Raw genomic sequence first — 15028 nt, forward strand, 5'->3', positions numbered from 1 at the left:
GATCCTGCTGAAGCACAGAGGCCGATCATCGATGAGGCGCCGGTGTTCTACCCGTCTTTAGAGGTAACTGATTGCCTTTCTCTGGTTTCCGATAGAGTTTGGAAGGTTTGATCTTCGTTTCTCCGTTCTTGTTTACGCTTTTCTTTCTTTTCCTCTCGAGGTTTGATTGCGTTTTCGGTGTTTTTTGTCATCAGGAGTTTGAAGATACGCTTACTTACATAGAGAAGATACGACCGTTAGCTGAATCGTTCGGTATATGCAGAATCATTCCTCCATCGACATGGACTCCGACCTGTCGTCTGAAGGAGAAATGTATATGGGAGAATACGAAATTTCCGACCCGGATTCAGAATGTGGACCTTCTTCAGAACCGGGGGCCGATGAAGAAACCCAAGAGCAGGAAACGGAAACGGAGAAGGAACTCGAGAATGGGTTCATCGAGGAGACGGACTGGCACTGGCTCTGGCTCTGAATCAGTTTCCTCACCCGAGAATGAGGAGAAATTCGGTTTCAATTCAGGTTCAGACTTCACTCTCGAGGAGTTCGAGAAATATGCTCGGTATTTCAGAGATTCGTATTTCGAGAAGAAAGATTCCGTCGGGGATACAAAATGGACTCCATCCGTGGAGGAAATCGAAGGGGAATACTGGCGGATAGTTGAGCAACCGACTGATGAAGTGGAGGTACAAAAATCCGCCCTTTACCGAGATGATTTTCCCGATATCGAATGCCTGATTTCCCTTTTCTCCCTGTTTCAGGTATACTATGGTGCCGACTTGGAGAGCGGTGTACTCGGAAGCGGATTTCCGAAGGGAATTGAAACATTAACTGGAAGCGGCGACATGGATCAGTACATAACTTCGGGTTGGAACTTGAATAACTTGCCACGTCTTCCGGGCTCTGTCCTCTCTTTCGAGCACTGCGATATCTCGGGAGTTCTGGTTCCATGGCTTTATGTCGGGATGTGCTTTTCTTCATTTTGTTGGGTATGTCTCTCTTCCTCGATGCTTTTTACTCTACAGGGTTGTGAATTTATGCCCGAGTTTTCGATTTTTTTTTGGGTCGGAGCAGCATGTGGAGGATCATCATCTATATTCACTGAACTATCACCATTTTGGCGAGCCGAAAGTATGGTACGGTATCCCGGGAAGCCATGCGACCGCGCTCGAGAAAGTGATGAGAAAACATCTGCCGGAATTATTCAAAGAACAGCCCGATTTACTTCACGGACTGGTAAGATGAACGGCTAAGTTTCCTTTCCGCCCCCTTTTTGTCCCGTTTATCGTACTTGGGGATAACGACTGAATCTTTATTTTTTTCAGGTTACTCAGTTTTCGCCTTCTCTTCTAAAAGAAGAGGGTGTCCCGGTATATCGGGTGGTTCAGAATGCCGGAGAATATGTACTGACGTTCCCGAGGGCATATCATGCCGGATTCAATTGCGGGTTCAACTGTGCAGAAGCGGTGAATGTGGCGCCGGTCGATTGGTTATCTCATGGACAGAACGCCGTCGAATTATACAGTAAAGAGACTCGGAAAACGTCTCTGTCTCATGACAAGCTTCTCCTCGGGGCGGCTCGGGAAGGTATCAAGTCCCTTCGGGAACTCTCGACCCCCGGGAAGGAAAATAGGAAGAATTTACGATGGAAGAGCTTCTGCGGAAAGAACGGAACACTTACCAACGCGATTCAGGTGAGAAAATAATGTTACCCACATCTCTATATCTCCCGGGAAGATTGAAATGAGGCTAACTGGTTCATTGTTCTGTATTCTAGGCTCGGGTTCGGATGGAAGAAGAAAGGATCTCAGCTCTTGAAAACGAGTTCAGCTTTATGAAGATGGAGAAGGACTTCGATTCGAACTGTGAACGGGAATGTTTCTCGTGCTTCTATGACTTGCATCTCGCGGCCTCCGGTTGCAAGTGCTCTCCCGACGAATACGCTTGCCTTAAACATGCGGACAAGCTTTGTTCGTGCGAAGGGAACGATAGATTCGTCCTTGTACGTTACGATATCGACGAGTTGAGATCTTTGGTGAGAGCATTGGAAGGAGAAACAGATGATCTGAACATATGGGCTTCGAAAATGGGCATCGAACCAATCCAAGATCAGACCGAGACCCAGAACGGGAAATCTAGTTTCGGTTCCTCTACCGTTACCCCAAATGCTGATTCGGTTATCGGGGAGGAAAAGAAGGTAAAGGAGGATCCTTTCGATCTGAATGTAGATCTTCAAATGGATGATATTGCAGAAACCGTAGCGAAAGAGGAAGAGGTCAGCACGAGCTATGGCGTCCCGATGACGAATTTTGGTGCAACCGTCGAGCCTATAAATCTCGGGTATCTGGTTTTCGGGAAGCTCTGGTGCAATAAGCACGCCATTTTCCCGAAAGGTAATAATATCTCGAACGGCAAAGCTCGAACTTAGAAGAAAGAAGCATTTAACCGAGCGTTGAGGTTTTTGTTCGTTTTCATTTTTACAGGGTTTAAGAGTCGGGTCAAGTTCCTTAACGTGATCGATCCGACGAGAATAAGCAGTTATATATCCGAGGTTGTCGATGCGGGACTTCTCGGCCCACTGTTTAAGGTAATAATAACACTCCTCGGAAATCCGGAAGAAACCAAGGAAGTGAGCGGCATAACTCCTATCAGGGTGCCTTTTTCGGGTTTCGGTTCGGTTTTAAAACATTATAATCATTCGGTTTCGGTTTTTATTGTTAAAAATACTCATTTTCTCACAACAGTTTCCAGTTTTTTATTTCGTTACTTTTGTTTGGATTTGGGTTTTTTCGGTTTAGAAAAATCATAACCCATTCGGGTTTTTTCATCGAATTCGGTTCAAATCGGTTCGGTTATTAAGCGGAATTGGTAATACATATGGATGTTTGTTATTTTCAGGTCACTATGGAAGAATCGCCATGGGAGAGCTTCTCCAATGTTTCTGCACAGAATTGCTGGGAAATGGTTTTGCAGAGAGTTAACGAACAACAACACCGCCTCTCTTCTCCGCCTCTCGATAGCATCGACGGGTCCGAGATGTTCGGGTTTCGCTCTCCGTCCATAATTCAGGTAAAACACTTAAAAGTAAAATCTCGAACCGAGTTCTCGCTCTCGGTAGAGATAGATGTCTCGGAGTTCAGTTCAAGTTCGGTTCCGGTTTTCATGGATAAAAATGCTCATTTTTCAATGAATTTTTTCCCCGGTTTCGGGTTTTTCCCGCAGGCGATCGAGGCTCTGGACCCAAACCATCGGCTGGGCGGGGGACGAAAGATCCGTTCGGGTCGGCATGTTCATTGAGCGTGACGAAAGGAAAGCTTTTCGGCGTTTATTTGAAGTAACTAATAAGACAAAAGACTTTTAGTTTTGATAGTTTCCGACCAATTCTTTCCCATTCTTTTTTTTTCTAAGATTTTTTTTTTGTTCTTAACCAAAAAAAGAGATTAACTTTGTTTAGTGACTAATAATCCAAATAATTTCAGCTTTAGAACCCTAGAACCTGTTAATGATCGATGCTTTTTTGTTCATCTTCGAATTCTGTCGATTGATTGTGTTCAATCTAGGGGTAGATATTTCGGTTCGGTTTTTTTTAACTATACCAACCGAAAAATGCTTCGATCTTAACGGTTTTAAATTGAACCGTATTAATTTTAAAAAAATTGAATTTCTTAAAATTGAATCGAGCGGACTGGACTTTAAAAAATCTAAAAATCTGTTTTTTTTAAGATCTATTTTTTTAATAAAACCAGAACTGAATTGGAATCAGAATCGAACCGAACTGAATATGATATAATAATCATTAGTACCTATTTTTATAAAACTGAAAGAACCGAATTAAACCATTTCCGATCGAACCAAAGTGGAACCGAAATCGAACCGAAATAAATATACTATAATAACCAATTAGTACCTATTTTTATACAACTGAAAGGACCGGATCGAACCATTCCCAACCGGAATACCGAAGATCACCTCTAGTTCAATCCGTGATCTTAAAATGCATAATCGTTACAAAGCAATTGAAATGGATTTCCGCCAAACCGTTATGGTTTACTCCGGTTTATTCCGGTTCGACTTGAGAACTTCACAATGGAAATGTAGTTGTTTGGTTTAAACTTTGGAACCCAATGCAAAACACGTAATCCAAGTAATTAAATTACAAAATAATAAAATTAGTTATCCTTATATTAAAATTAAATAGTAAAAAGAAGATATGCCTAACCATACCGAACGAATTAAAATTATTAGGACGACACAAAATTAAATTAACCCAATTATAAACATATAAAATTCGGCATTGTATATTCATGCATGGACGGGTAATAGTAAAGGTTTTTTTATCATATTTATTTCAGATTATGACGTCACATAATGATGACATATATGTGGATTGGTACCACAAATTAGGAACACGAGACATAACCATGCATAGATTAACATCATGATTTATTCATTACATTCTAATATGGATGATTTAACCTTAACGCCGTTAACCAACTCACGGCGGTGGCGGCGTTAGGAACGGCAGAGGAGGGAACTTCATGCCGGGGAAAGGGAAACCTGGAACTAGAGAACCCGGCGGAGAAGGGAACGGAAACGGTGGAAACGGTAACGGAGGTAACGGAGCGCCGCCGAACGGAGGGAGGCCGGGGAACGGAGGTAACGGAATGTTGTTAGCGTCGTTGACTACTCGGACAGGTTCGCTAACGGCCGTTTCTTGGACGTTAAGGCGCCGGGCTGCGCCAGTTTCCGGCGAAAGGTGGAGGAGTAGGGTTAGGGTTAGGGTTAGGGTTATGAAGTTGAAGCTGAGTGAAGAAGACGACGTCGCCATTGATGATTTGATTTTGTTGGTTTGGTGTATCACAACGTGAACGATAGTGTGTATATATAGGGAGACGTGCTAGTTATATATGTGTATGTATATATTTTTTGTATTTCTTTTTTAAAAATATTTTTTTGTATTTCATCAATATGTGAAGAGAAAATCCAAAAAAACAATACTGAAATTTATAATTTTGACACAAAAAACACCGAACTTTTTATTTTTATCAAATAAACATTAAACTTTTTAAATGAATTTAAAAAACAATAAAATTTTTAAATGATTCAAAAATATATATAAACTTATATAGGATTGTCAAAAAAATACTAAATTTTTTAAATGATTTAAAAAAATACATGAACTATATACAATTGTAAAAAAAACAACGACAAGAATTTTACGTATTTGCATCTTCTTCTGTCACGTCAGTTCATTTGTTTATTTTGACAATCGTAAAAGAGTTAAATATTTTTTTATAAATTTAAAAAATTTAATATTTATTTGACAAAATCAAAAGTAAAGTTTAGTGTTTTTTTTTTTGTTAAAATTGAAAATTTCAGTATTTTTTTTTTGGATTTTTCCATAATGATTTAATTTGTTTATTTGCTTATATATGGTTTATTATAGTCACATTGTTCAAATAATTGTTATCACAAAACAAAAACGTTTATATATAAATTATTTTTTATTTATACATAAACATCAAAATCATATATATATATATATATATATAAAATTAGTAATTTTTAGCATACAAAATTTATATTAACATATATAAACCTATCAAATATTGTTGTCACAATGTAATCTTTTGGTATGTTGTAGCGAAATTGGTTAAATTAAGATAGATTTGTATATATTTGGAATAAAAAATAATTAGTTTATATGAATAAAGATTATTTTTATTTTTTATATATCAGTTGAATAAACGTATACATTATTATATATATTTTTTTGTCTTTTTAAAAAATTAGATAAGAAAGAGATGAGTGATGTTAAGTTTCTCTTTTCCTATTTTACAGCTGTATTTGTTAATTTTGCAGAGTTTTTGAAAATATATGATGTCTTAAATTTTTGACACACTGTTTAAGAAACTGTAATAAATATGCATTGGTCATCGGAAATATCATATGATATAAGCTCTCTACAATTCCCCCGTTACTATAAATATAATAATTGCAAAATATTGGACAAGATAAATGATATTTTTTTACAAGGGTGTATATGTTTGGAAAATATATCAAAATTAAAAAAAGTTTTAACCATTAATTTTTATCTTTTTATATAATAGATGTCAAGAATGAAATTAATGATACAAAGGTTTTTAGTGTATAAAATAAATATTCGAAAATTTCATATACCTTGACAAATTTAACAACTACATGACATGTGTAAGCTTGTCGGATTCTGCATTTTCCAATATAAAAAAAATGAGTAAATGCGTGTAATGATTTAAAAAATTAAAATGTAACAAGAAACTAAATTTACACACACAAATTCTATATATATATATATATATATATATATATATATATGTGTGTGTGTATATATATACATATATATATATATACATACATATGCATGCGCAATAACATTTGTCTCTCATGCAGCTCATGTTAATAGGGTACATTAAATTGGTATAATGAGGAGGACCGTATTTATTATATGATTCTTGACGTTCACATGTCATAGTCACACATTTTATCAATCATTGTGCCAATTTAATAATAATAATAATTATTATTATTATTATTATTATTATTATTATTATAATGATGATGATGATGTTTCTATTCCATATTTGCTTAGATTGTTATAATAGGAAACATTAAATGTGTTTCCAAAATAACTACAATGATCGTGAAGCCGAGAATTGTCATTTTCTAGTAATTGACAATATATTTTGCCAACTTTATTTCTAAAATTATATATTTCTTTTTTTTTTTCTTTCGGTGAAATCATTAAATGCATTTTGGAAATAAATATGATTATGGTAATAATAATAATATTACATGAGCATTTTTAGTATATATGAAAATAATAATGATAAATTGATAGATATTAGGAATATAGATATATCACTTGGATAAATTATTGGTCTAAAATTGCAAATAAAAATATACTTGGTTGAAAAGCTGTGTATATTTTTTCAATTGTTATTTACCAAAGATTATAATTCGAACGAATAAAATCATCACACACCATTCAAATATTACATTATAAACTGATTTTAATTTATTTTATTTCATTTTTTATGTGTATTTCGATTGTTATTTATATGTGTTTTTAGGTTTTAACAATGATTTTTTCTTCATTCACTTTATCATTTAATTTTTTTAAAATTGCACATAAAAATATACTTGGTTGAAAAGCTGTATATATATATATATATATATATATATATATTTGCAATTGTTATTTACAAAAGATTATGATTAGAATTAATAAAATTGAAATAAAATTCAGTTAATGTGTTTTTTCACTAACCAAAAAAACTACTACATGTGTTTTAAGATTTTAACAATGATTTTTTTTTTCATTTTATCATGTAATTTTTTTAAAATTGAAAAAAAAAACAGCACTCAAAAAACATTTACATGATAAATCGAATGAAAGAATCGCCACTAACACAATCTCTCTAAACCTTAAAAACTACAAACAAAACACACAACAAAAGAATATGAACTTCCTGTCTCCTTCAAGCCCTTTTGCTGTAACGCTCCTTTTCTCATGAAGCCATCTTGAAGATTACAGATACAGGAATGTTCAGAACGTGCCCTCTATCTCCGAACAGCCCGATTTTCCCGAAACTCGCCACCGAGACGTTCTTCCTCGCCCGGAAATCGAACCTAAGAACCCGAGTTTCGCCATTTCGGATAGAAAATCTTGTTGGAGAGACCTTGACTGAGACACTGTCCGGAGCCATGTAACCGACGTTGTAGGTCTCCGTCCCTGCCACGTTAGTCACGGATCTTAGAACGGTCCGGGTGCCAACGAGCCGAGCTATCGTTATCGAGGGTAAGTTCAGATCGAGAGCCGTGACTGAAGACGAGTTATAGGCCGAGCAGCTCTCGCCAGTGTAGTTCAGAACCACCTGAGACGATCCGTTGATACCGCAGAGGAACGACATGTAATAGTCGAAACCTGTAATAAAGATTCGAACTTTATGTGAAAACATATCTAAAGAACTGAACCCTCTACCGAAAAAGCGAGCCTCAGGTTCGAAAAACATGCACTTTTTCCGACATGTTATCATCGAAGCCTGTAAGAAAGAACCAAACTTTGTACGAAAACATGTATCCCCGTATTGATCTATCGGTCGGGATGGAGAACATTGATCTTAATCTCTACAGGATCATATGTATCAACTGAAAAACGAGCCTCGGTACGGAAAACATGTGTTGATCCGAGTAAAAGGTTTCTCCTTTTTCCGAAAACAAAGGCACCAGAAGCTAAAAATCGGTCTTTTTGTGAGCAGGGAACTGGTTTACCTATGTCGAAAACCAAACCCGGGTCAAGGGCTGCAGTTGCATTGACGAAACCGCTGCCCATATCGAAGGGCGTTGCAGGTGATTGGTTCGCATCTGGATCAATATACGAGCGTTCCGCCATTATATGCTCGCCCTTCGTGTCTGATAGAGACGCGGTTGTAGAAAGGGCGGATCCGATGGCTGCAGGGCTCAAATTCGGGAACTTTTGCTTGATGAGTGCAGCAATCCCGGCCACATGAGGAGCTGCCATGCTCGTTCCCGATACCATCGCGAAACTCTCGCCTAAATATCTCGATACCGAGGTCACGTTAACAATCAGAACACAGCAGAGAAGTATAGAAAGGAGAAGAATTATAATTTTAAGTACCTTCAAACTCGACGGTACCGATACCACGAGGATTCCATGCTCCCCATATCGAGTTTCCGGGAGCTACTAAGTTAGGCTTCATTATGTCAGCATCTTTGAAAGAATCGTCCTCCGGGTCGGGTCCTCTGGCCGAGAAATACATTACCTTGGGAGCTGTATTTCCATACATAGGCTTCACTCCACCAACGATTTTAGCAACTGCATTGGACCCGACAATCTTTCTCGTAACGTTTTCCCTCGACAGAGAAGAGTTGTAGTATCGGAGTAAAACCTGCACATATATCGCAAGAACACTGACATCGGTAACTGGACTTGCCAGATTCTGGGTTTAAGCAGAAGACTGACACCCGTTGTCGAGAACTTTCAACCGGTTGAAGCTTCAGAACTTTGGATTTTGAGATTCTGACAAGTAAAATAGGATAGGACCATGAGAAAAAAAATGGAACTTCACCTCGGAATCTTGAGGGGAAGGAACTATGATGCCCGGGATATCCATCGGGGTTGGACCAAGCTGAAAACTCGTGACAGAAGAATCCAAGTAGAACACAAGCCCGGCTGCTGAGAGGTTTTTGGCCGTTCCTAAGGCCTGCTTGATGGTGGAGAGCCCGAGAATGAACCGGACTGTATAGCTGCAGATCAGAAGCTTCCTCTGAACCAGATTTCGATCGAACCTGCTCGAATCTTGGCATTCCCCAACATTTATATCGTCGGTGATGGTTGTGCCGTTGTTCAGTGCGTGAACGGCTAAAACGAGCTTGTGCATTGTTCTCGTACCAGCTACAGTAACACGGATAAGAACAGACATTTGCATATCAGCTTATACCGACAGGAAACGGAAATACTTCCTCTTTGCACAGGCGAAAATGACTGAAAAATGTGTGAGGAGGAACTTACACGCAAGCCCGACTCCAGAAATGGTGATATTGTTTCCGAGGATTATCGAGTTACTGTAAACTCTATCGTGAGATGCAGCCCCGACGGTGAAGATCCATGGACTGAAGGAAGACATGCTCTTAGGGGCTGGTCCAGTGTTTCCGGCTGCTTGCACGACGAAAATCCCGGCTTTCACAGCTGAAAGCAAAGCCATATCGATCGGGTTGAAGAACGTTGCTATCCCGGGAGGGCGCCTATTGGGCGTGATCGAAAGGTTTATTATGTCAACCCCATCTTGAGCTGCCTGAAATGTATCCACATAGTAAAGTTGGCGGCTTTTGTCTGAAAGTTTTCATTACAAAACTCGGGCAAGTTTAACAAACAACGATTATCTCCAATTACCTGATCAATGGCTGCAATGACATCTGCAGCAAAACCTCCAAACCTCTTATACAATGCCTTGTAAACTGCGATACTGGAAAACACGGTAACGAGGTTAAGACAATATTCGTAAATGCAGACCGAGATATATGCGTATATAAAGGGGATATACATCTATCAATGACCGTTTTTGTATTACTTACTGGGCACGGGGAGCCATTCCGCTTGCATTTCCAAAGTGATGACCAGAAACCACCACAAGAATCCCGTGATTTCCCGCTGCAACGGAAGCTGTGTGCCTGCATTTCAATTCTATAACGTCTTAAGCTGTATTTTTCATCGTAATTCATACAAAGGAAATGAACTTACGTCCCGTGACCATCGCCATCAAACGGTGAAGCGTAGTCCTGAGATGAATTGAAAATCCCTCGAGTGATAGCCGATGCAGCGAAATGGCGGGCTCCAATGAGCTTTCTATTGCAAGAACCGGGTGGGAAATCCTTTGTAACTTCACAAACTCCCGTAAAACGAGGAGGGATTGGATACCGATGATTTGCGGATTTGTCACTGAAGCTAGGATGTGTAGGATCAATGCCTGTGTCAACGAAGCCTATAACGATTCCTTCCCCGGCATTCTCGATCCCGCCTTCACGGCGCCATGCCCCTCGTGGCAGTCCCAAGAACTGTGGAGTGTGAGTAGTCGCTATCTTAACGGGAAAATCCATAACCACATTCGCCACTTCTCTTCTCGAGGCAAGTCGTTCCGCCTACGAAACCGATAAAGATTACAACTTTTTAACTCCTTATCTCACCATTCAGAAACAAGGAAGCATTGGATTGAATTCATCAGCACAACAAAGACAGAGACAAGATTCAAGAACATGAATGCAACAGTAAGAACACGTTTTTCAGTTCAGTTGTCCTAAATTGAAAGTACCTGTTGTGGGGTAATGATGACGGCGAATCCATTGATGAGGTAATGGTAGCTGTAGAGCTTAAGATAATTCTCCCCTCTCAACACATTTCTCAGTAGAGATTCATGAACACGAACTATTGACGCGCCTTTTCCCCCCTCCGACCGAGAAATGTTCCTACGTTTACATACAACATTCATCACAAATTCAACAAGATTTGTTTAGGGCATAACAATTTCTGTCCTGAAAACCAGATTCTTCAAGACAGAGTTCAAAAAACACAGAGTTCGTGGTTCTTGGCCTAAATTCATCAAAATTTCCCGGAAAATGACAAAGAACAGAAGCAAACAAGTGGCATACAGTGGTGCTGGGACTAAAGTTGTCGAATTTCTACCTGGGTCGGACCCGGTTGATCAAAAAACATCAAACCCAGAAAAAAATTCATCAGAATTCACGAGAATTCGAAAGAAAAATAAAAACTTGGGTTACATTTCTCAATAAAGAGGGTATTTTGGTGAAAGAGGGAACTTTTCCGGTACCACGTTCTGTAAATTCCGGCAGAACCATGACGAGAACCGACCCTTCTCAGTTCTTCACCGAAGGAATGAGCCAAAGGAGCGTTCTTTAGAGTGACGATGTAGACAGAAGCGGTTGAGTTCTTGTCCGAACTTTCCAAACACAACGCAGACAGAACCAGACAGAGCATAAACACCAAACGCCCAAACGAAGATTCCTCCATGTCTCAGCAAAAAAAAACTTCAGGGAACGGTAAAAAAAAAAAAGGGACAGAGACCCATTACATTACGGCTCCATGGGAGAGAAGAGAAAGTACTCAGAAGGTGAAAAGGGAATAACAAGTGAAAGGGTACATGGCTGAAGAGGAGAGTGAGGATTTTTCTCTCTTGGGGAAGGTGAAGATTTATGTAACGTTTTTCATTTGTAGTCTTGTTTGGTGTCCAAATGTTAAAAGGAATTCTTGGTTTTGAGTTAAATTATGTCTTTTAACCATTGTTTGTTGTCTTTTTTTAACCAAATTATAATATCATAATTTCATTTTTTTTCTTTATTTTGTATTGGTTTTGAGTTAATAATGTCTTTAACCGTTGTTTGTTGTCTTTTTTAACCAAATTATAATATCATAATTTCATTTTTTTTTCTTTATTTTGTATTGGTTTTGAGTTAATAATGTCTTTAACCGTTGTTTGTTGTCTTTTTTAACCGAATTATAATATCATAATTTCATTTTTCTTTATTTTGAGTTAATAATGTCTTTTAACCATTGTTGTCTTTTTAAGCAAATTATAATATCATAGACTTATTTTTCTTTGTTTTTGTCTTTTATTCGTATTTTTTTTTCTCTTTTGTTTTATTTATTTTTTAAAATAGAGTGACTTTTGTCTATTTTCCAACGGTAGGATTCTTTGAAAAGTCGCTGTTTCCTTAAACCACTCGTGACTCTTCTTTGACCATTTTTCTCCCACTATACGTTACCATTTATCCCCCAAACCAAAATAAACCGACACCTAAACCGGAAAACCGGTACGGTACGGTACGGTACAGCATCATCGGGTTAAAGGCTTTTAATTAGAAAAAAAAAGTCTAAAGGCCGTGGTTGCAATGATTTATTATATCACCTCAAAAGAAGTAGGCCCAATTTTATTTTATTATTTTTTTATATTTAATGAAACTCACTTTATATTATTAATGAAAATAATAGACGTTGGAGATCATTTATTTCCTTCTTTTTAGCTAATAAAGCATCGATATCTACAATCATTACAGTCTTATTATGAACCATTTTTATTTATTTAAATATTTCTCTCTATACTTGGATTCGAATTTAGGGTAAAACATGTTATATATATATATATATATATATATTAAAAATACGGGTTTTAGGTTTAAAATCCGTCATCGTATGTGTAATTCCGTTGAACGTCTTAAATATTCGAATATCTATAAATTATTTAATAAACTGAACGGAAAATTTTAGAATTTTTTTGAGAAATTAAAACCCTAAATCTCACTTTTGAACCTTTGATCCTCTTTTTCAACCACCTTCGATCTTTTTTTGCGCCTGTATATTCTTACCTCTAGTGACTGATATAAATATATTGATTTTTTCATATAATAATAATAATAATAATAATAATAATAATAATGATAAGACAATTTCATCATGTATTTGTGAATAAAAAAACAAATGTATATGATATTCGGGTACAACCTAACATTTTCTCATTAACCGGACCGGACCGGAATGCTCTGCTCGTACCGGAAGTAGTTGTCGGGATCGACCCTCGTCTTGACCGAAACCAACCTCTCGAAATTGTTCTTGAAGTACTTCGTTCCGTACACTTTCCCTTCGTCGTACGTCGAATTCGCATTCGTACCGATATCGATGTCTCTATAGTTCAAGAACGCTTCTCTAGGGTTCTTCGACACGTACGGACCCATCGCCTCGAACAGTCTTTCCGTCTGGTTCAAGTAAACATCCGCTATGTCATTGCCCGGTTCGAACCAGTTCGCAGAGTACTGAATCAAGAACTTGTTCCCGGCACGGTGAGGAAACGGTGTCTCCTTGTCGGAGATCTCGCTCATCCTCCCGCCATACGGGTTCCATGCCATCGAGACCTTCTCGTTCTCAGCCATGACCTCGAATATGGATTCGAGACCGGTTTTAGGGATCGGTTCTTGAACGTAATCGGACTTCCTCTTGAGATATATCAGCTGTTTAGGGATCCTTTCGAGCAAGACAGAAGTCGGTGTGTCCTTCGGGATACTGAACATATACAGAACCGATTCGATCCATTTCATCTCGGTACAATCGGTTTTGTTCAGACCCAGTTCGGGAAAACCCGAGTTCATAACTTCTAGAAGCTTCTCCGAACCCCCCAAGAACATTCCCGTGAACGTACCCTTCACGGTCTTGCCCGATTTGGTTGCGTTCGTCACACTCAACGTCAGTCTTATGAACAAATCGTTATCGATCTTGTCCGAAACCTCTTGCCATTTGAGGATTATATTGGTGGCTCCATCTTCCACCGTCCTCGAGACCGTAAAGACAGTAACTTTCTCGGGGACGGGGACGAGTTTTATCTTCCACGCCATGACCACACCGAAACTGGCTGCCCCTCCACCACGTAACGCCCAGAAAAGATCTTCCCCCATTGAATTCCGATCAAGAGCTTTACCGTTAACATCAATGAACTGAGCGTCGACGATGTTATCGACCGACAAACCGTATTTCCTCATCATAGCACCGTACCCTCCACCGCTAAAATGTCCTCCGGTCCCTAACCCAGGACAAAGCCCGGCTGGAAACGCCTTAACATCGCTCTTATTGGCAATGACGTAATAGAGCTCTCCCAGTGTAGCACCTGCCCCGACCCAAGCCGTGTCGAGGCTCGGGTCGAACTCGATGGAACGGAGATTAGACATGTCGAGAAGGACGAAGTCTTTGTCGGAATTGTAGGATAGACCGTCGTAGTCGTGGCCTCCGCTTCGGATCCTCAGCTCGAGGCCTCGAGCCTTGGCGCATAAGATCGCGCCCTGGACGTGAGAGACCTCGCCCGCGGTCACGATCAGGACCGGTTTACGCGTGCTGTCGTTGTAGAAGCGTAGGTTTCGGACGTAGTTTTTCAGGACAGTGAGGAACAAAGGGTGTTTTGGTCCGTAAGTGAGATCGGCGACCGGAATGTTTGGATCTCCGAATCTGTAATGGTAATCATTGAGGCAGTTCCCGAATGTTTGGTCTGGTAAGGATGATTCTGCGTATACTTTTGAAACAATCAAAATCGTTTGGAGGAGGATTATGAAAATTAGGGTTTTCATTTTTTTTTTTGGCGATTTAATTTTTTTTATTGTGGGTTTATGATTTTTGAGGGTATATATATACATATATAAGGGAATGTATAGATCTATGTTTGTCTATATATCTGTTTGACTATTTTTGGTAATTTATCTATTTATATTTGGATTATGATCTAAAGTTGTAATTTTTTACAACTGGAGATTGTGTTATTTATATGATCATCACAATTAGATCTAGAACATATTTTAGTGGGATTTTCGTCTTATTAATTGTATATTGTCTCATTTATACAATATGATTCTATTTTCACGAGGATTTCCCTTATAATTTATATATTATAATATGATTAAGTATAATGTGTTTCTATTTTCA

The 15028-nt window shown here is 38.5% G+C and overlaps 4 protein-coding genes across 7 annotated transcripts in view; 1 reads left to right on the forward strand and 3 right to left on the reverse strand.

Moving 5' to 3' along the window:
* The window catches only part of LOC104798578 (lysine-specific demethylase JMJ18-like), a 5216-nt gene extending 1691 nt beyond the window's left edge, over positions 1-3525 (forward strand). For all 4 annotated transcript variants that reach the window (XM_010520731.1, XM_010520730.2, XM_010520732.1 and 1 more), the window contains 9 exons: positions 1-63; positions 195-683; positions 759-986; positions 1072-1233; positions 1323-1691; positions 1775-2390; positions 2481-2584; positions 2896-3066; positions 3220-3525. In XM_010520731.1, the coding sequence (XP_010519033.1) occupies positions 1-63; positions 195-683; positions 759-986; positions 1072-1233; positions 1323-1691; positions 1775-2390; positions 2481-2584; positions 2896-3066; positions 3220-3294 (2277 nt within the window). In that variant the 3' untranslated portion in view covers positions 3295-3525. The remainder of the gene's footprint in view (positions 64-194; positions 684-758; positions 987-1071; positions 1234-1322; positions 1692-1774; positions 2391-2480; positions 2585-2895; positions 3067-3219) is intronic.
* A 967-nt stretch (positions 3526-4492) lies between these two features.
* On the reverse strand, positions 4493-4825 carry LOC104798621 (chitin-binding lectin 1). Its single transcript, XM_010520789.1, has one exon. It carries the CDS (start codon positions 4823-4825, stop codon positions 4493-4495), a length of 333 nt encoding a protein of 110 aa, XP_010519091.1.
* Positions 4826-7382: 2557 nt separating this feature from the next.
* Positions 7383-11770, reverse strand: LOC104798579 (subtilisin-like protease SBT2.1). The gene is made up of 10 exons (XM_010520734.2): positions 11382-11770; positions 10866-11019; positions 10298-10695; positions 10132-10227; positions 9950-10022; positions 9569-9851; positions 9126-9451; positions 8675-8945; positions 8308-8589; positions 7383-7960 (listed from the first exon to the last, which is right to left on the reverse strand). Exons 1-10 carry the CDS (start codon positions 11579-11581, stop codon positions 7545-7547), a joined length of 2499 nt encoding a protein of 832 aa, XP_010519036.1. The 5' UTR covers positions 11582-11770; the 3' UTR covers positions 7383-7544.
* A 1209-nt stretch (positions 11771-12979) lies between these two features.
* On the reverse strand, positions 12980-14691 carry LOC104798580 (berberine bridge enzyme-like 4). Its single transcript, XM_010520735.1, has one exon. It carries the CDS (start codon positions 14674-14676, stop codon positions 13084-13086), a length of 1593 nt encoding a protein of 530 aa, XP_010519037.1. The 5' UTR covers positions 14677-14691; the 3' UTR covers positions 12980-13083.
* Between the last annotated feature and the right edge of the window lie 337 nt (positions 14692-15028).

Source organism: Tarenaya hassleriana, unplaced genomic scaffold (genome assembly GCF_000463585.1).
Source record: "Tarenaya hassleriana unplaced genomic scaffold, ASM46358v1 Cleome54, whole genome shotgun sequence".
Taxonomy (NCBI): Eukaryota; Viridiplantae; Streptophyta; class Magnoliopsida; order Brassicales; family Cleomaceae; genus Tarenaya; species Tarenaya hassleriana.

What these genes read in the sequence shown, in the direction of transcription:
- LOC104798621 (XM_010520789.1), bottom strand. Translation starts at nt 4,825, where the DNA reads ATGGCGACGTCGTCTTCTTCACTCAGCTTCAACTTCATAACCCTAACC.
- LOC104798579 (XM_010520734.2), bottom strand. Translation starts at nt 11,581, where the DNA reads ATGGAGGAATCTTCGTTTGGGCGTTTGGTGTTTATGCTCTGTCTGGTT. An exon ending in GGAATGGCTCCCCGTGCCCA is followed by an intron (nt 10,023 to 10,131) that starts GTAAGTAATACA and finishes CGTGTTTTCCAG; the next exon opens with TATCGCAGTTTACAAGGCAT. An exon ending in CTTCCCCTCAAGATTCCGAG is followed by an intron (nt 8,946 to 9,125) that starts GTGAAGTTCCAT and finishes ATATATGTGCAG; the next exon opens with GTTTTACTCCGATACTACAA.
- LOC104798580 (XM_010520735.1), bottom strand. Translation starts at nt 14,676, where the DNA reads ATGAAAACCCTAATTTTCATAATCCTCCTCCAAACGATTTTGATTGTT.